The sequence below is a fragment of the Papaver somniferum genome, unplaced genomic scaffold, assembly GCF_003573695.1.
Source record: "Papaver somniferum cultivar HN1 unplaced genomic scaffold, ASM357369v1 unplaced-scaffold_117, whole genome shotgun sequence".
Taxonomy (NCBI): domain Eukaryota; kingdom Viridiplantae; phylum Streptophyta; class Magnoliopsida; order Ranunculales; family Papaveraceae; genus Papaver; species Papaver somniferum.
The window spans coordinates 400,660-421,610 of record NW_020620714.1 but is presented as its reverse complement, the minus strand read 5'-3'; the positions used below and the strand labels follow the sequence as shown (position 1 = coordinate 421,610).

Here is a 20,951-nt window from a genome sequence, read left to right as displayed (position 1 = left end):
GTTCATTTCGAGCTAGACCTTTTGCATGATGAACCCCCGAAACTGCGCGATTTTGTTTTCAAAATTATATCTTCTGTAAAATCCAGGTTTGGGGGTAGCTCATTTTGTTTCACAGTTTCACTTGCGTTTCTATCATATTATTATTGTGTGAAGCTGTTGAAACCTTTACACTTTGTCTTTTGGGTTGATCCTCAACTCTTTAGATTGTTAGTGTATGGTGAATTTTTTTGTATATAATCCAGTAGATAAAATTTTAAAAACCCTTTTGTTCATTTTGTATATATTTTGCTAATCCAATATGATCTCGGCTGAAATATGTTGGATTTTTGCCGTGAATAACGGAGTTTTAATTCTGCTTTCGCCGAAATCGGGTATTCTCTCTCCTTTAACTCTACTCAGCATGTCCCTTTCCATATGTTGCATTTTAATTCTTTCCATATTTTGAAACATTGAGGACAATGTTTAGTTTAGGTTTGGGGGTATAGAGTAGATACGATAATATGCCATAATTGAAAACAAAACTCCTTCTTCTTTTGAAAAAATTGAAAAATTCAAAAAAAAAAAAAAAAATTCAAAAAAAAAAAAAAATTAAAAAATGAAAAATCATAAAAATGGAGCTCATTTACCTTGAAATGTTGACTCTTGTGCAAATATGTAATTATTAGGAGTCTTAGTCTAGATATTTAGGCACCCTGATTCTAGCACAATTCACATAGTGATAAGAAATTTGCACGCGCACGATCTACCAATACATGTATGGCCTCGATCTTCAAGGTGTTTGATAGGAAGTTACGATTGCCAATCACTTTAGAATACTGAACGAAACTTGACTAGCTTGTTCTTTGGTTGGTTGGGATAGAAGGTGGAGGTTACATTAAGAAAGACAACCATCGAATTTAACTGGGTGCATCAAAAAGGGCTACCTCTTGCAAAGTGTCATGTAATCTTTTGTTTCCTTTTGTATATGTATCAAAAGTGTTTCCTTGTTCAAAAAAAAAAAAAAAAAAAAAAAAAAAAAAAAAAAAAAAAAAAACGATGTTATATTCAGAAAAAAAAAAAAAAAAAAGAAAAAAATACAAAAAACAAAAAATCAAGTATTTATCAATTCCATCATCTCTTGTTCCAAAAATAAAAAGAATAGTCAATGTAAATAAGAGTCATGTAAATAGTCATTTTGTTGTTTTTTTGTAATAAGCAGGAGGGTGTATGCCATTGATGTACAACGCGAGTAATTGTGAAATACCTCCAACTCATTCACAATTCTCGTAAAGTCCGGACAGCTAGCTAGATTTCGACCTCAGTTCTTAGCCTGAGAAACTATCTCTTGGTGATTAGTAGTCATAACTTCAGATCTTTCTTTACACATGTGTAGATACACTTTACACTCTTATCACATGTCCTTATTTGTTATCAGTGCTAGGATTGTGCCTTCGATAGCTAGATTGACATCTCCATTTTGCTGTGAGCTTCTACTGTTTTGCACATGTCACGTTTGACGGAATATGAGCTTATATTTTGTCCTTAGGTTTTGTAGGCACACCTCTGGTAAACCTTCACGAGACTTCAACTCGTCCACTAGGGACACTTAGTGGTTTAAAAGGCTTAGTGCATACGCTAAATGCATTCGAGAGACCAGCGACAGTGGTATAGTTAGGATTTCCTTAGTTCTGTTTTACTTGAGGACAAGTAAAATTCAGGTTTGGGGGTATTTGATGAGTGCCAAATATTGTATATATTTATCCCTTTTTGTTGGCATTTTAACTCATCTTTTGTGCATTAATTCTACATTTTATCCCATATTCTGTATTTTCATTGTTTTCAAGAATAAATATTTTTATTAATTAATTTTGCATTTTTAGGTAGTAAATAAAGTTCGGATGAGTCGCGGAGCGAAAAGAGCAGAAAAGTAGTGAAAAGCCGGGAGAAATTACGCAAGGAAGCCGCGAAGAATGGTGCGCACAACCTCATTTTCTACACACAAAAGCGCCTCCGTTCTCAGCCATCAGATCATTTCTCAGAAGCATCCGACGGTCGCTCCTTCATAGAGCATCAAAATCTGAAGTCTCTGCCGAGCACCACAGCGCTGGAATTCCAAGCCTTCAGATTAGATGGTAGTTGAATCCAACGGTCGCTCCATTGCTGTTCATCAAAGTTTGATATCTCCGCCTAACACTACAACACCTAACTCCATCTGGCATCGTTGATTTTGTTGTATCATATAATCCAACGGTCGCTCATCGCTTGCCTCCGCATCACCGTCCGATCTACCAACCATCTTCGCATCTCGCAGCTCAGAGTCACAGAACATCAAAACTAGATACACCCGCCTCACACCCTAGTGACCGAGCACCATCCACCTAACCAAACAACCCCTTCTCCCAACCAGTCGACCTTCTCCTCCACCCACCCCTCTGCAGAACCATCTCCCTGCAACCATGTCCTGCCACCACCTTCTCCACCTCTGTCACCACCTGCTCCGCCACCCACCTCTATCACCACGTCAAACAATGATAACCCATCATTGTTCCCATCCCCCTATTCCATCTAATTCACTTATTTCACACATTTTCAACCGAAACCCTAAAGTGTGAAATAGGTAAATTGGGTTGAGCTAGAGTGAAATTGAAGGCATGGAGAGGTAGAGAAGGACAAGTAGAGTAATGGGTTGCGTTCAATTTGATGTTGCTACATCAAATTAGGTAAGAATTCACCAACCCTAGCTCTGTCAGTTTGGGAATTTTTTTTGTAGAACCCTAATGTGTTGTGGGTATATATAAGACTGTGGGTATGTTGTAATAGTTATGCTTGGAATAGCCAGCATCCAGGACTTTCATGTCCTGTTAATTGTTATGTTTGTGTTTATTGTTAATGTTTGTGTTAATTGTTATGTATGTTTGGACTAGCCTACATCCAGGACTCTCATGTCCTGTTAAATTTCAGTTTACAACTCAATTTCAATTTCATGTTCAGTTCAATTTCCATGTTCTGTTAATGTTGATTTTTTAGTTCAATTTGCTGCTTAGTTTCATGTTCATGTTAGACTTTTCATATCCTGTTTGTTTCCTGATTAATGTTAATGTGTGATGTTCCTGTTGTTAGTTAGACTCATTGTTTTGTCACTGTGGATGCCATGTTTAGTGTAGTGTTAAGTTTGTGACACATGTTAAGTAATGGAGTGTTAGAGTAAACTTTGATGCATAGTGTTAATTGAGCAGTGGGGAGAAACTAGTGCTCACTAGTGACAATGAGCAAGCTAGCTCTCTTCCCACTCTAAAAGAGTGCCTTAGTTTAGCTCCATGTTAGCTTAACCATCTTCCCCTGCCTTAGGCTAACTGCCTTTGTGTCATTTTCACTTTGCTCCTTTGTGTTTTGTTCACTGTTTAGTTTTCATTTGCTTTGTTCCATTGTTTTTGCCCTGTATTGCTTTTGTTTGCTGTTTTCTTGCCATTCCTTGTGCATTCTGTCACTGCTGTTGTGCATTTGCCTTGCTGCATTGCACTGCTGCATTACTATTTGCTTCCCCTGCTGCTACATTGCCTTCTCTGTCACTTGTGCTGCTGCTGTAGCTGCTGTTGCTTGTTCTGCTGCAGTTGCTGTTGGCCTTGCTGTGCAGCTCTTGCTCCTGCTGCTGCCCTGCCACTTCTTCTCCAACTGAGTCCAAAGTCCAACTGAGCCCAATTCACTTCAGTGAAGCCTAAGGCCCAGTCCTCAGTAACCAAGCCCAGATTTGAACCAAAAGTTGAAGCCCAAGTTTATTAAAAGCCCAATCCAAGTAACTGTGGGCTTAATCAAAAGCCTAAGTTCAAAGGTCAAAGCCCATTTGCATTTCAAAGAATAACTGAGCCCAAGGCTCAGTTTAAATTCAAAGGCCCAAGACCTAAAGTATTTCATTGTTAAAAACAAACCCATTAAGCCCAATAGTTCCAAAGGGGTATTCAAAGCCCAATAGCAAACTAGGAACCCAATTAGCTAAAACACTTCCAAAACACACCCGATCTCTGTGGATCGACCCGTACTTGCACGAGCTACAACCGACGACCGTGCACTTGCGGTATTACTGTAGGCCCCCGTTTTTTATTGCGCTTAATTTCATACATATCTCCGGGCCCACCAAGTTTTTGGCCGGGGATAATTTTTAGGACCTTTTCAAAGCCTGCCAGAATGATTTCCCTAAAATATAAGGATGAGATGAGAGACAAGGAAGTGGAAGTCCAGTGGGATGAGCGTGGGGTTTTATCCTTAAATCGTGTTTAAAAGACGTGAACTGGTGTAAGTTAGACACGGAACCATATTTCCCCGTGACAAACTAAGCTTTAATCTTGTTTATAGGTAGCAGCGTGACTAGGCCAACCGTGACCAAAAACTATAATTGTACTGGTGAATTTTGTTGCGCCAAAGTCTGCGGAAGCGTTAGGTTTGCACTACTACAAGGTATCCCAATATCGTCAGGAACACAATCACATACACAAGAAGAACAAGTATTTCATGAGGTTTAATCCTCGGGAAGGAATAAGTAATTTTATATATCACCGTATAGGTTGGAATATACAAAGCCTTTAGACGAGAAGAAGAGAACTCTTACTTAGTTCTGGTGTATTTTCTCTAGTTATCTCTATGGCTATTTATACACATCAATAGGAGTGGACACATTCCTTAACAAGGAATACTTTCCTACAAGTATAGGGTTTCCTAACTTAGCTCTAAGAACAAACCTCTTAAGCTTCTATACTTAGGACACAAGTACTTGGTTTCCTTAACCAACTAGATTTCCTAATCTAGTCCTTGACCATCCTACCAACAAATTTAACCAACATTATCTAAGTTTGAAGCATATCTGGGTACCCAAATACTCTTCCTCCGGTTGTGGTTGGTAAAGTTCATCGTTTTCATCTTGAGATTGAGTTTGGGGAAGAATGCAATCATCATCTAAGAAATAACTCATATCCAAATCATTGTGAAGATTAATAAATACTCTAGAAGAGGAAAGAGATGAAGATTCAGATGAGCTATCATCAATTGAATCATCACTTGAATACTCAAGCTTAGTGAACTCAAAAAAAAAAAAAATTCCATGTTTTTCTTCTTCATCTCCTCTCACTTTACCCTCTCAATAATTCTACTTCTTTTAAAAAAAACTCATTTGATTTTTTAATCTCACTAATTATCTTTAACTTAATCATTTCACTAATCATTACACTAACTATTATTAACACTAAATAATCATACCCAAAATTAATCAGGAGGGTAATTTAGGTATTATAATAAATATCTAGATAAGGGGTGACCTAGATTTACTTCTAGTGTCCTACCCAAACTAAAACCAGGGTTCCCAAAAAAAACCATGGTCCCCAAAAAACGGTACTAGACAGGTTTTTTCAGGCCAGGCCATAGGCCAAGACAGGCTCAAATAAAACAGGCCGGGCCCGACTATTTCATTAACAAATCAATACCTTATCTGGATGGACGCTTCTTTTCAAAAGCGACCAAGTAAAGGTGCAATAAGTGCGCCCTAACAAGTCAACAAACAAAGACTGTCCAATGTCTTGTTCCGTTAAACCGAGGCCTTTCGATCGGGTAAAACAACACATTTGAACCCAACTTCTCTAGGTAATCCAAAGTTAGGCTTGAGAGATATTATATCTAGTGACAGTAATCTCCAAAGCAAGTTTCAGTTTTACCAGTGCATTAATCAAGTTAATGAAATACAGAAGTTGTCGACATGTTGTTGATTCATTCATAAAATTGAAATCATAATTTGCATATAATCAGTCTACAAGGATTAATAACCCGCGGAAATGCAACTGGAAACAGAATTTTTAAGTTAGAACTAATATTATTACATTACATGCACGCACTTGTAAACTGCAAATGGTTAATAACATGAACTTTCAAAATTTATAACTGAAAGCCTAAATTTAATTCCACGAATTGATTTAATAGTGGCTGACGCTGTATATCTGACGAGATCAAGCTCTTTCATGTCAGAAGTTTCTAGGTACTCACTCATTCAGGACTCGTAGCACTTGTAGTCCCAGCAGGATTTCCTACGAGATCTTTAACGAAAGGATTAAAGCTGTTTATGTGGGGGTATTGCCATTGTTTCTGAGCATTCCATACCATTCTTTAGAGTATGCTATATGTCTGCGCCGTAGTAAAACTTCATAGCTATTGGTAATTGCCAACGTCTCCTGATGAAATTCATCATTCTTTATATCGAACCCCTTAATCCAAATCCACGAATTGTTATTATAGTAGTCGCTTTTTTGATTATGCCCTTTCATGTCATAACTGGCAGTACCACTATTGTTAATACTCCCTCCGTCCCACTAATAAGTGACCTAGTTACTTTTAGATTTTTTGTCCCACCATTAAGTGACCTCTATCACTAAACAAGGAGATATTTTTAAAATTATCCTTTAATTGATTATAAGAAATATGCATAATTTGATAGTCATGTTTATATTCGTTACATAGGCGTTTTAAAATGCTATTCAATGGTACGAAGTTTGCGAACATCCGTGGTGTAGTTTGAGAGATAAACCATTTCAAAATTTCACTATTTATTATCCATAAGGGTATAACTGTAAAATTGCTTAAAAATACTTTTCTCCTTACTTGCCTTAAAAATTGTGCAAATTTGAACTAGGTCATTTAATAGTGGGATACCAACAAGCCTAATGGCTTCTTCTTATCCCCTCTAATAGTCCATTTTATTGATCCCGTTGAATATTTTAGTTTTACTGGAAACCTTCTACCCTTTAGGTCAGAACAAGTACCTAAAATTTCAGCAAGTGCATCTCGGAAAGCTTTTTGTTATCAACTGACAAAACAATATTCTGGCATGTGTTACATACAATATTCTGGTTGATTAAGTTTGTAGTGCAGCAAGCATTGGGAGAAACACACTTGGCTATTCTCCGAGTAGAGAAGATTGAGAACCTGCTGAAGTTGCCAGGCATGCAGAATTTCTATCTCTGACGTATACCACGGAGGCACAAAAACTATCACGGCATTTTTCTGTTCAGTTAACGGAAAAATCTCAACACTGAAAACAAAGGCAGCTTCAGAGAATCAGAGTAAACGGAGTACCTTTCTAAGGAAATATTACATTTGAAATCATAGAATACGTCATTTGAGAAGTTTCAGATGTCTGTCAGACTGCAACCTTTAAAAGAGGTTGGCACTTAATAAACACGTTGACACAGTTTCTTACAGTTCTGTATATAGCAATAACAATAAAATATATGACGCTTGTCACATGGATTTCAACATTCCGCTATTGGAAATGCAGAACCAATCTTGTCATTCCCTAACCGATAGCACTTGATATTGACAGGGTAAGGTCCGAGCTGAATATGGTTTTCCTCTCCGCCATTGAAGAAACACAGTGTATACAACGCAATTTCAAACTCTGGACTAACTCCAACCAATGTGCTTGAAACAGCCTTCAGAACACCGTTCCATGCAAACTGAATTGTAAGCAACTGGGTTTCAGAGTCCGGCTGCATACACAAAAACAAAGAAAAGAGAAACTAAAATGAGAATTCAACTAGTATAACGTTTATGTTTGTGCGCACACAAACACCAAGTTCTCACAGAGATGAATATGCATCGGGAAACACAATGTACATTAGATGTAGAATTAATAGCGAAACAAGATTACCAATTTTCAGATAGTAATCAAAAATGTTTAGAACATAATAACATATATATATATATATATGGGTGGGAATAATCTTCTCTTTACAATCTAGTCACTACCAGATAATTTTAAGTTCGTACGGCATTTAGTACATTTTAAACCTTACAACATTGGTAACTTATGCTAAACCTAAAGAGGAGGGAGCTGTTGCTTAATTGGTTCATGGGACGGCAGTATCAAAAATAACTATTAGCAGATCTTCCTAAATACATGGTTACTGTTGGAGAGTGTAGTAATAGGTCAATGATGTTCTACTAATGACACTGACTTAAGTCACTTACTGTTTCACCGCGTCTTCGTGGGAAAATATAACCTTGATAATCAACTCTTCCTTTTGATTCCTCTAGGTAGAACTGCAGAAGGCCAAAAAAGACAAATTTGGTTGGCAAGAGATAAAAGTTAATGTTAAGATGCAAAAGATGAGCATGACACTAACAACAAAGAACGGTGATATCAGAATACAAGAAAAGTGTCATTCCAACTCCAACCTTGGCAAACATTTCATTACTCTAAACCCAAATTCTGTGCAATAATCATGTTTAAGTCGAACCATATTTTGGGAATGATTTGCGCCTGCTTGTATATGGTACCAATAATCAGCAGGAAAACATCAATAAGATAATAGTTACAAACCTGAAGCCAGTTATGAAATCCTGTAACTTGGTCTTCCCCTTGTGTCTTGATTTCTCCAACAAAAACATGTTCAAAAGCAGATGAGCTACTGGATGAACCTCCTCTTCCATAAAGACCAAACCATAAACCACTCAACATTCTCTTGAAATCTTGGTTATTTTCAGAAACGACGCCCTTGCAAGTGAGATACTTGTGAAGATATTGGATTGGTCCAGTTCTACTGATCTCCTCTATAAATGCAGCTTCCTCTTGCTTCTCTTGAGCTGAGACTTGTTCTTTAGACCCTACAACGGGATTGTAATTATCCAAAAGAGAACAGAAACGAGAATATGTAGGCTTCCTGAATACGTCTTCACTAAGCCAATCAAATAAACTTCCTTGCGCCATATCATCATTTTGGTACACTTTCTTCCCCTCACCACAGACAATCTCATAGTCCTTTCCTGGCACTAAACGGTTCGAATCAAGTTCCCACAGCTTATTACAAGCTTGTGAGAGATCAGCAAGCTCTTCTCTTGACGGTTCGATATTAGAACCATGGCCAACATCATCCGCGTATTCTTGCTCACTTGGTGGCCGATTATATCCATGATTATGGTCTTTCCATATCTGCCAAAGCATAAGTATCAGAACATCAGAACCGAAATACGAATAAAAGAGATTACCAGATAAAAGTTTATTTTCAGAGAGGTAGTAATGCGAACCTGAGGCCTCCTTGCAGGCTTTTTACCAACAGTCTCCCACCCTTCACTATTTTGCTGTTGTTCCTCCTATAATAAACACAATCATATTACTCCGCATTTCCAAGAATCAAGAACCAAAACAACGGCCAAAATAAATAAGCAATCATATTCAACCTTTCTATTCCATTGGTTCTGGTTATAATCACTTTGAGCACCTTCACATTGGTTATTCTCCCCATACGCAGCCTGCAGTTAAACCACTTGATCAGCATTTTGAAGCCAAATACAGTGGAAAAAGAACAGAACTCTATGTTCAGAATGTACTAAAAGATTTCGAGTATAAACAGTAGACTCAAACTATCACAGTTACCAATACCTGCTTACCTAATCAGTCCCTACTCATGTACAATAAAAACTCTATAAATTTTGTGAGCAAAAATCCGCAATAAAGGGTGATACAATCACAGTAGTGGATAACGACAACATAGGAAATAAGATGAAAAATGATGGAGAAGAAGTAAAGGTAAATAGGTTTATAGAGGAACCCAACCTTAAAATTCACGCTAAGAGAGGAGCCTAACCTTAGAATTACTCAAGTGTTATTCCCTTTAAATAAACTTAATCGATGTCTTTTTGTTGATTCCAATATCTTCTTGAACAGAGACTACAAAATATATCTGTATCCCACTAAAACCAAAGATCCTCCAAACTAGGCAACGATCCCACTAATTCCAAACATAACTAGAGACTCCTAATGACTAGGAAGTCCACTAACACTCACTATTGAACGGGTAAATCAATTCAAATCATTCTTCTCACTTTAAGTTGTCTTACGAGTGTTAGTAGACTCCCTGGTCGTTGAGAGTCTTTAGTTATGTTTGGAATTAATGGGGTTGTTGCCTAGTTTGAAGGATCTATGGTTTAAGTGGGGATATGGACATATTTTGTAATCTTTATTCAAGGAAATCAATGAAAAGGCATCAATTAAATAAATTTAAAAGAAATAGCACTTGTTTTATTTTGAGGAGCAGCTTGTATCTTGAGGTTGGGTTTCTCTGTAAACCTATTTATTTCTACATCTTCTCCATCGTTTTTCATCTTAATTCTATTACTTCCTATCTTCATTGTTATCAACTACTGTGATCGTAACAAAGGGGTTTAAATTTATCGAACTGCCTATTCAAATCAACTAACTGACTCAAGGCAGAGTAGTATTTTTCCTTTATAAATTTACCAATATCATAATATACCAGTTACTAATTTATAAGCAGACCAAGAAAGTGCTAAAAGAAACCAAGCAAATTAAAACAATGGGGTAAGAAACTAAAAAGAAGAAACCTGTTGAGGTCGTCTTTGATTAGAATGTCGCCCTCCAGCACCCTCCCATTCCTCAGTTCTTTCTTCTGTCCTCTCTACCTCTTCCTACACAAATTTAACAAACATTTCTCAGTATAACATCCAAAGGACACAAATTAAACCAGCCCACATCCCGATGCCTGCAGATATCCAAATACGGTAATCTCCCGAGAACTTTAGTCACTTTCCCCTAGTAGCATTTCTCAGTATACATCGTACTAACTATCACAGCTATTGTCAATTGTGCATTGTTAATACTCCCTCTGTTCTTAAATAATAGGCTGTACATGAAACCAGCCTATTATTTAAGAACGGAGGGAGTAGTATTTTAGACCTAAATTCCAAGTACCCACCATTATCAAGATTTCTTAATCTCCAAAATTCACTCACATTCCAAAATTAGAAAAGAAAAAAAAATCCTTTAGTCAGAAACAAAAGTCAAAATTTAAAGATCTCATATCCTCACCTTCCTATTCCAACCTTGACGACGATTTGTTGGTGTTTTGGTTGTTGTATCTTCCTGATCATCATCTCCAGTGACAACTTGTGCCCATGTTGATCTAGATCTTTCATCTCTGTCTTGACCATTTGAAGATTCTTCTCGATCACCTAATGCTACATCCAGAATACCCTTGATCAAACCCTCCATCTTCTTCACTCTTTCTCTGTAGAATTCTGAAAGTCAGGAGCAGATTCAGATAATGAGAGACTGAAAGGTACAAAGTGGATGATACATGGATATACAATAAAAGCAGTTGATTGGCGGGTAGTGGCATTTCTGTAATTTCAAATAAAGAAAATCCCATTAACAATATCTCGTTTTTGCCGACAAGAAAAGTTGAGGTGTGAACGTGGGACGGCAAATCTTGATGTGAGATCTGCTATGATCTGACGTGGCAAGCATATAAACGCTGATCTCAAAGTAGAAGTCAAACTTTAAAATTGGACGGTTGAGATGTAACAAAGATCCTGTGAGATAATCAGTCGTTTACACGCCTTTAACTTTTTCTCACCAGAAATGATCTTTTAAGATCCAATGGGGCAATGATTAGACAACAACCTTTCTTTTACTAAGGGGTGTCTGGTTTTCCGCTGACTCGTTAACTAGATCTCAGTCAGATACGTATGATGCTTGACTCAGTTTACCTGAGTCAGATACATGCGGCTCTTTGTAAGACCAATCAAATGAGAAAGATTCAGCCATGTCCGACACAGATGAGTCGGCAGGAAAATATACATCACTCTGCAAGACATTTCAGATAATTACAGATACTCACTGTTTTTCTTTAGCTGTGAGCGAACAAAATCTCTGGAACTTGATTTGGAGAACAACCGAGAACAGATAACCAAACTGAATAAGTGATACTGCTGCTATAGGCCTGCAAGTAGTAAAAAAGAAGATAACATCATTAACGAAAATTCCCTTATTACTCTCTCGTATTACCATTAACTTGTCAGAAGCAAGAAAACTTTGAACATGCGTGAATTACCAGAACAGACTCGCATAAAGTACCCCAAGCTTGTGAATTGATCTTTGTGATTTAGGTCATCTGTGTTAGCCGCCAACGGGTGATACCTGCCACTAGGCAGAACTCTATCACCAGTCAGAGCTGGGCAATATACAGCAGCTAAATCAATACAAAGATTCCCTATCTTTTCCAGAACTCTATCACCAGTCAGAGCTGGGCAATATCCAGCAGCTAAATCAATACAAAGATTCCCTAACACTTAGTAAACACCGACACTTGTCCTGTAACTGTTATCACAACAACTATATAATCCCAGTCTGATTTCTGGAACAAGAGTCTGCTCATAAACTTCTGGGCATGTACTTCCATGAACAGATTCTGCATTACCAGTACTGCAATAGTAACGCAGTTCTGGATCAAAAGGTTCCCTGTTCAAAGAATACGATTATCATGTACAACTCAACTTTAGATAACACTGGAACGAAATATTCATTTGTACTAGTAGATTTTATTCTAGTGAAAGGTTGTTTGCTCGTGAGAGCAAAGAAAATATTCATTACCACGAGATATTCTTTTGTTCTGGTTGCACAGTGACTAAATTAGTGGCAAAGAACCATCACCAGGTATATATTTATCACTAAAATGAAACTTAGGAAAAATCATAATGAAAGTTTAGCATTGAAGTCGAGGAGCTACTTTACCAAAAACACGGGCAAAGCAAGTGTCACAAAAGAAGCCTAACTGCAGAGAGGTACAGCAAAGTCCCTTGTTGTATCTGCAAATTTAGAGGCATAAAAACACAATCATTCATAGTTCCTAGTTAAGATCCCTTCCCACATTTCTGAAAGCAATCTCAAAGAAGGGAAAAAATAAATGAATCTTCACAATAACTTCTTCTCTTTTGCATGTGGATAAAATCGGAAATATGAGTTACACTACAAAAAAGAGTGTCTGGGTACATACTCTATTTTACATTGCAGGTGAAAGTTGTGGAGTTACTGCAACACCTCATTTCGTCAGAAAAAACAGCAATATACGGCAATGCAGCTTTGGAGAATCCAAATAGTTCATCTTTTGTAATACATATGCTCCCATAAAAGTAGGATTACTTAATCTCCGCCCACGCTCTACTCGAGTTAGATGTGTTCTGTGAAATTTTCTTACAAAGTTTCATAAAGTTGAGCATATGGAGAGAGGCTGCACTTCAGCTTAGAAGACCAAGCATCAATGAAACGAGTCACCCGTCTTGACCAAAAGAATACTCAATTTTCTCCACTCGCTGTATTCTGACCAAACTGCAGGCCTTTTATCCCTGAATACCTGGCTGATAAATAGCTATAATACTACTAATTTCATTTTCCAAGAGCCAGAAGATTGTGATCACATACTTCTGATAAGTAACGCTGATTCCTATCTCGGTAAGACATATCTTTTGCTATGTAATCAAAAGTAATGTGCATGAGAAAGTCTACCACTATGGCTTCCCCTGGTGACTCTTTCACAATCTCTGCATCTTGCAGTGAGTCCCACTTAGCGCTCTGCAGAATCATATAAGTAACATGATCAAATGGAAAAGACACTAAGTATAGCTTATGTCCCCACATCAAGGCCATCTGCGGCAACCCATGCCTACGAAAGTGAGACAGCAATGTATTTACCGTCACGACATTTGGCACAAATGCCATCTTCAGTAATTTTGCAGTAAGTATCATAGCACGCTCTAGTATGTCACAGCAAACACCATTCACCATGGTATTGTATGTAACTGTGTTAGGAATAAAACCCGATGCAATTAGCTCATCCAGCATCCTCACAGCTTGAACAATTTTACGGCTACTACAAAACACATAGATCCATGTATTGTACGTGATAATATCAGGCTGCCATCCGCTATCCCACATCTTAGCTAGGAAGTCCTCAGCATTTACCAGGTCGAAGGCCTTAATATATCCACTAATCAAAGTATTGTATGTGACTATATCTGGGGTCAGTCCGAATCTGTGCATGTCCATGAAAGCATTATTTGCGGCCTTCATACTGCCCTGTTTGCAAAACCCATTAATGATCATATTAGTAGTAAAAATATCTGGAAGAAGCCCATTTTGTCTCATTTCTTTCTCCAACTTCAAGGCATAGTCCAAGTTGCCACAATTACAGAAGCCACCAATTAAAGAGTTGTAAGTGAAATTGTTCGGGGTGATACCTCTTCTCAGCATATCTTCAAAGGCCTCGTAAGCCTCCTCCATACGACCTGCTTTCGAAAGTCCATCTATAAAGGCTGAAAAAGCAACCACATCAGGACATATCCGTCTACTCTTCATCTCACCCCACAATCTATGCGCTCTTATAAGGTCTCCACTATTGAAATACCCATCCAGAAGAACAGTAAAAGCAACTCTGTTTATCGGAAATCCCTTATCTACCATTTTATCAAGAAGTTCCCTGGCCTCATGAAGCATTCCCCTATTTGACAAACCCAGAAGAAGAGAACTGCAAGTACAGGATGATGGAGTTAAACCAAATTCCACCATTAACCGATACACTTCAAAGGCTTTATCTTCTCTCCCTGCTTTACTATAACCAGCAATGATCGAGTTAAAAGCAACAACGCTTGGAGGCATTCCCTTTGCGAGCATATCTTGTAGCAACCCCATTGCATCATCTAGTTGACCTGCCCAACATAACCCAGCAACTGAAATATCTGTCGGAGGAATCAGACCTGCAACAGAAACATTCCCCAACAATCTCTCACCATCTTCTTCACGACCGAACTTGCAATGCCCGTAGATCATAGTGTTTATAGTTACACCATCAGCAGGTAGACCTTTCTCCTTCATTTCTTGATAAAGTAAATTAGCTACACGAATCTCCTGAGCCTTCACATACCCATTAATGAGTGTATTATACGTGACAGTGTTTGGTTTAACATCCCTCTCCTGAATCTGATCGAACAACTTTCTTGCTTCCGCCATGTTTCCCTGCTTACAGAAAGAATCAATAATAGTATTAAAGGTAACCACATTCGGAGCGCAACCCTTTTCAATCATTTCCCTCACCCATGTCAAAGCTTCAGAAGATCGTCCATCAATACAATAAGTCTTGATCAAAATGTTATACGTAAACACATCCGGCTCACACCCAAATTTAGTCATCAAATAAAACAAACTCACCACCACTTGAAAACACCCTTTCCCAGAGAACCCATCTAACATAACATTGAACTCATTAGTCGAAATCCTCGGCCCTTTCACAACCATATCTCTAAACAATCTCCAAACAGTACTAAAATCACCAACCGCAATCAGCATTCTGAAAAGAATACCCATAGCAGACATACTCGGCACCAATCCCTCCTTCCTCATTTTATCCAAAACCACCAATGCCTTCCTGACCAAACCAGCCTTCATAAACCCCCTCATTAACGAATCAAGAACCGAAAAATCAGACTCATACAGATAACGTTCGCGTCTCTTCAACATTAAATCAATCAAGTCACTGCTACGATCTACTCCAATTCTCTTTACCACAATGCAAATCACATCTTGTGACAAATACCTCATATCTTGTGAAGCTAAAATATGAGCTAATTCACAATACAACCTAATCGAGCTATCCCTATCAAAATCAGAATCATTTACACAAACAAATTTAAAAAATGCCAGCGACAAAAATGAATCACTAAATAATTTCATAATCTCTACAAGATTAAAAGGCCAAAATTGATTATCACCTAAACAAAAATCCTTCAGAACAGAACCTTGTCCATGTTTAATAATTTTCGACAAACCAATAAAAATCTGTCTTTTCTCATTGGAATTAATACAAACACTTGATGAACCACCACAAACATTGTTCTTAAAAGGGATAAACTGATACAGGAAACAATCCTTTGATCTTGAAGATGATGAATATCTTCTGGGTTGACCCAGATTGACCATTTTTCTTATCCAAATTAGGGTTTTTGAAGGAACACAATGACAACATACCTTGTTGATCAGAGAAGTTTGATGCAAATGCAGATGCACCACCATAGTTGATGCTGCTGTACACTTTAGCAATACCTGCACTAGTCATATCATTAAGTGATTGATCTACGAATGCGCATTACCCAAAAGAAAATTAGGGTTTTCAGCTCAGCTTCAGTCTTTCAGTTTCAGAAGAAGAAGAAGAGAAATGGGTTTTTGAGAGGGAGAAGAGAAATGGGTTTTGTTTCAATTTAAACCTAAAAGGCAAGTTTTTTTTTGGTTCTAAAATATTTCTGGAACAGAATTGGAACCAAAAAAAGAAGATGACATTTTTATCCCAATTTTTAGTTCCAATTTTCCTCAAATGTTCTATCTTTTTCTCATCTCTAAACAACACCGCCATTTCTTGTAATTCACAAAGCTCTCACCTTTCTTTCTCCAATGGCACTCAATCTCTCATCTTCACTCTGTTTTCACTTCAGAACTCCAATTTCAGCCCCAAAACACCAAGAATTCAGCTTCAATTTCAATTCTACTCCACTTATTCATAGAAATGATAGAAATGTTGTGACTTTTGGTTTGGGTGGTGATGATATGTTAGGTGATTTTGGTGCAAGAGATCCATTTCCAGCTGAAATTGAGAGTCAATTTGGTGATAAAGTATTGGGTAGTGGTAATACAGAACATAAAATTCTTATACCAAATATTTCTGCTCTTTCACTTTCTTCACAGGAATGTACTCCACTCGACCCTTCACAGCCTCCTCTTACTAAGCAAGTTGCCCAACAGCTCCTGAGAAAGGTAAAAAAAAAAAATCAATCCGAAAAGTCTCTTTCCGGAAATCCAAATTCAGTTGCCGGATTGTCTCTGGTTGCCGTTTATGAATATGAAATATTGTTTCATATCTTGAAATGCACCTGGTGCATTTGGTGCCATATGCGCCATCGAGGCGCGGCAACTGGTTGTAAAAATGCCCGCTTGCACCATGGCAAAAGTCTTCAAGTATTTTGAATGTTTGTGCAGGTTATTGGGTGGAGATTGGCGGAAGATGATGGAACAGCTATACTAAGACTACAATGTCTATGGAAATTGTAGGATTACAAAAGTGGCATTGAACTTATAAATAGGATTTACAATGTTGCTTCAACAACTGGGTATTATCCGGATCTTCATTTGGAACAACCTAATCAAGTTAGAGCTCAAATCTACACTCCTTCCATCGGTATGTAAATGCTTTATGCAATTGAAATATAGAGCATTTCATGATTTCGTATGAACTGTACTAGGTTGTGCACCACTTGATTGCAGTATGATGGGGATTGTGCAAGAAAGGTTTCATATAACTTGGCACTTCTTCATTCCAGCGTTACTCACTCTGATGGGTTTGCTTTTTGTTTCGGAATTTGGTTAATGCAGGTGGACTAAGTATGAATGACTTCATTTTAGCTGCAAAAATCGATGACATTAAAACGTCGGATCTTGTACCTAAGAAAAGAGTGTGGGCGTAGTCAACTACGGCTGATGCCCATAGAGAAGACTTGCATCAAGGAGATCACTACTAGCGCTCGTTCACTGGTAATATCTGCTTGTTTTCTTTTGTCAACTTCTCCTTGAGATAAACAGAGTCATTAGACCAGCCAAGGCATGTTAAAAGTAGATTTTTGATATATATTGTCACATTGACAATGCAGTTATAGATCAAACACTGTATGAGGCATGAAATTTCTGTAAAGTAGAAGTTGATAACTTGAAACTTAATAGTCCAACAGTGTCGGATTTCAAATTCACTCAATTTAGCCAATGGGGAGGCATATCAATAACCTCTTCAGTCCACTTAATGTTACCACCATCTGCATTTTCATGAAATGTCCATAGAGAAATTTCTAGAGCATTTATCCAGCTTAATATCGCTATGCGTCCATCAATTTCTGTTAGCTCAACAGAATTTGACTGGTTCCACTTAAGTTGTCGTCTCTCTGGGTTACTGACGAAATCAGGAATTGGAATGACTCTGAACTTTTCAGTTACAATGTCAAATCTCACTACTAGTTCTTTTACTTGATCAGCGCCTGGTTCAGTATCCCGGAACCGCCAATAGAGACAACCATCTACATAAAAAGGAACTTCACGATGATAGTTACAGGTGGAACCGCATCGATTCTTCTCCATGCATTATCAGTTTTCCCAACAGTAAACACTTCGACAACTTGATCATTTTTGGATGATATTCTTTCACCCCAACTGTACTTACAACCAATGACTCTGCAGATTAAATCCAGATAACTATATGTTCATGACTCTGCAGATTAAATCCAAACGCAATGCTCCTACATTTCCCGCCCCCTTTATTAGTTTCAATCCAAGGTGATCTTTCTCCGGTTACAGGGTTATATATGAAAAATGCATCATGTATGTTAGTTGTAAAACACAGCAAACCGCTCACAGTCTGTCTTGGTAAAAATTTTGGTAACGAATGAAGCGTATACGGACCACGATCAATTACTAATTTCTTAACACTTTCTAATCCTCTATCCGGTGAACAAATTTTGAGCACCAGAATTCCTTCTTCTCCAACTTCTTCTGAAGATTTGCCTGGACTAGGAGAATCAGCAGGTTGTATAATCTTCATAGACAGCAATAGTCTATGATTACTAGTAACAATTCCATTGCGATGCATTAAATCTTTCAAAAGTGATATCTATTGTCACATTGACAACAAAATTCTAGATTAAACATGAAATTTCTAAATAAAAAAAATAAAGAAAAATCTGGAAAAAGCTTGAAATTTAATGGTCTAATAGTTCGCGAACAATTTATAAACTCACAAAATGAAATACAGTTTTTGGGTTTCCAGTTCACTCGATTTGGAGTAGCTTTTGTGTTGTTTCTTCCATAATTTGGATTGACTGTACAATGTCGCGGTAGTTGTTACCACAAGTCTCCACTGCCCTCGGCTTCAGATTCAGCATTGCTTTCATCATCCTCAGGATCCATCATTCCGACTGTAGTCTGGTTTTGTGTGTTTAATTCTTCTCCAGGTGTGCGTGCTTCTTGGATAATCTGCATTATTTCTTCCACGCATTGGGTGGGTTGGTGATTTTCAACTGGCTGGTAATGGTAATTTGATTTCTCAGCTTCAACCAGCTCTCTTGGTAAGTTTTTAAGGAACCAGGGATGGCTTTTTATCTCTGGAATGGTGATCCTCTGCAGTTATAGGATTAAAGATTGTGAGCCACCAAAAAAACTAAAACAGGGAAAAAAGAATGTCTTGATTTGCGAAAACTTACCTTTGATGGGTTGGCATAGAAAATTTGTGAGAGTAAATGCCTGCATTCTGCGGATACACGGACATAGTCTGGTATGGTGTAGGTAACACTCATGATTCTCTGCAGGGTATACTAGGGATTAGGAATGCATCAAACATTTAGTATTTGCGATATAGATGCAGTGACAAATTCACCCCGATTGTCTTCTTGAAATTTCTGGGATCTTCAGGATCCTCAAACGGATATGCTCCTACTAACATAACATAAAGTGTGACACCAGCTGACCAGACATCTGCTATCTGTAATTTACACCGATGGAAAGTTAGAGCACTAAATATTGGGTAATTAGGGTATGAACCATGTCAGTGAAGGAAGAGGTACATACCTTGCCATCATATTCCTTCCGTGACAATACCTCTGGTGCAATATAAGCTGGTGTTCCCACTGTTGATTTTGGTTGTGAATGCAATATAGCCGACTGCATTGAAATGAAAGCAACCACACATCAAATATATGCAATAGAATGTCCTCATTCCATGATGTATTATAAAGCATAAAAGTCCATAAGCAAGATATGCACCAACCTTTGAATAACCGAAATCACAAATTTTAAGCCGTGGTGTGGGATTTCCATCAAGGAGTGTATTTTCTAGTTTCATTTCTGCAATGTCAACCCCATGAATTTGCTGCAACATAAAACATTCCATAAATTTAGTGTACTTGACAGCAACAAGTTCAACTGGAAAATGAATGGACAAATAATTGATTCATTGATGATGATGAGTAAGTAAGAACATCAAACCTTTTTTCCTCTGGGGATGTATTTGACAGCAACAAGTTCTTTAGTTTTCTTATCTCTCACCAACCTTGCTACTCCAAAATTCCCTGACCCAAGTTCTTTCACTGCCTCATAGCGTTCTTCCATGGTTACACAGAGCAGAGCAGAGCAGGAAAGCTTAGACCCAATTGAAGTGAATAAATTGCTAGAAGACTTTTAATTTTGAGCTAGAGAGTATGTTGTACTACATAAAAATTTCAACTAAGACCCCTACATAGAATTTAACAAGGAAAACAATGTTTGAGTCCTTGACTTGACTATTAAAAAAGATAAAGTACCGTCTATAACTATGGCTGCGACCGCTCAAAGTTGCTACAAGAAGTTGCCAATCAAATTCCCGATGTTTAGTTTTTGCTTGGAACTCGGTAATAACCCGCTATATATATAGGAACCTTGTGATAAATTGTGGTGTCTTGAGGAAAATATTACAACTTCACATATGAGAATTAGGCTCTTGTATAGTTGAACAGTCTGTTATATCGTATCTCAAAAAGAAAGAATATTATTGCTAACTTTTAACTTAAAAGAAGAGGGAGAACAATTAACGAACTTAAACTGTTGATAATCTCAACAACCCAAATTATATATGTCTTGGAAGGATACATAAATATCGATATTTGGAGTCTAGATTAGCAAATCCCAAGCTAGTCATTGTTTACTAGAACTGTTCTTAAATTGAATTCTTGTTCCTTGTCATTCTTTATCAATTAAAAGACACGTTAGTGTGAAGAACAAACCGTCGCTTAAAACTCCCAAGACTAATGATGTTATAACTTAGGACTCCAAAGTCCACTTATGTCTAATTTATTGCCTCTCCGTGATAAGATTTTTGAGACGGGATATTTTAGAGATAAGATGAATGTGAAAGAGATCAAAGTTGGTGTGCTGAAAACAAGATAGAACTGAGTAGAGTAGGTGCGGGTAAAAGGCCTAATCCATGATCTTGTGTTTCTCTTCAAGGGGCCGCTCTCATCATCACAACACCTTTACCTTTTCCTTTTTTTTTTTTTTATTTTTACGGTTGTTGTGCAGTAGCTTG

General features: G+C 37.6%; 3 protein-coding genes and 1 pseudogene across 3 annotated transcripts; 1 reads left to right on the top strand and 3 right to left on the bottom strand.

Moving 5' to 3' along the window:
- Window positions 1–7,062: 7,062 nt before the first annotated feature.
- LOC113330014 (poly(U)-specific endoribonuclease-B-like) lies at window positions 7,063–11,105 on the bottom strand. Its single transcript, XM_026576868.1, has 7 exons — window positions 10,841–11,105; window positions 10,357–10,440; window positions 9,193–9,264; window positions 9,040–9,105; window positions 8,336–8,944; window positions 7,984–8,055; window positions 7,063–7,502 (listed from the first exon to the last, which is right to left on the bottom strand). Exons 1-7 carry the CDS (start codon window positions 11,021–11,023, stop codon window positions 7,266–7,268), a joined length of 1,323 nt encoding a protein of 440 aa, XP_026432653.1. The 5' UTR covers window positions 11,024–11,105; the 3' UTR covers window positions 7,063–7,265.
- A 395-nt stretch (window positions 11,106–11,500) lies between these two features.
- On the bottom strand, window positions 11,501–16,012 carry LOC113329578 (pentatricopeptide repeat-containing protein At1g62670, mitochondrial-like). The gene is made up of 5 exons (XM_026576435.1): window positions 12,807–16,012; window positions 12,545–12,618; window positions 11,865–12,271; window positions 11,652–11,753; window positions 11,501–11,520 (listed from the first exon to the last, which is right to left on the bottom strand). The coding sequence occupies exon 1, from the start codon at window positions 15,872–15,874 to the stop codon at window positions 13,196–13,198; it is 2,679 nt and encodes an 892-aa protein (XP_026432220.1). The 5' UTR covers window positions 15,875–16,012; the 3' UTR covers window positions 11,501–11,520; window positions 11,652–11,753; window positions 11,865–12,271; window positions 12,545–12,618; window positions 12,807–13,195.
- A 194-nt stretch (window positions 16,013–16,206) lies between these two features.
- LOC113330211 lies at window positions 16,207–17,568 on the top strand (annotated as a pseudogene).
- A 1,014-nt stretch (window positions 17,569–18,582) lies between these two features.
- Window positions 18,583–20,009, bottom strand: LOC113330144 (serine/threonine-protein kinase SAPK3-like). Its single transcript, XM_026576995.1, has 6 exons — window positions 19,877–20,009; window positions 19,659–19,760; window positions 19,460–19,552; window positions 19,269–19,373; window positions 19,096–19,194; window positions 18,583–19,012 (listed from the first exon to the last, which is right to left on the bottom strand). Exons 1-6 carry the CDS (start codon window positions 19,997–19,999, stop codon window positions 18,737–18,739), a joined length of 798 nt encoding a protein of 265 aa, XP_026432780.1. The 5' UTR covers window positions 20,000–20,009; the 3' UTR covers window positions 18,583–18,736.
- Window positions 20,010–20,951: the final 942 nt, after the last annotated feature.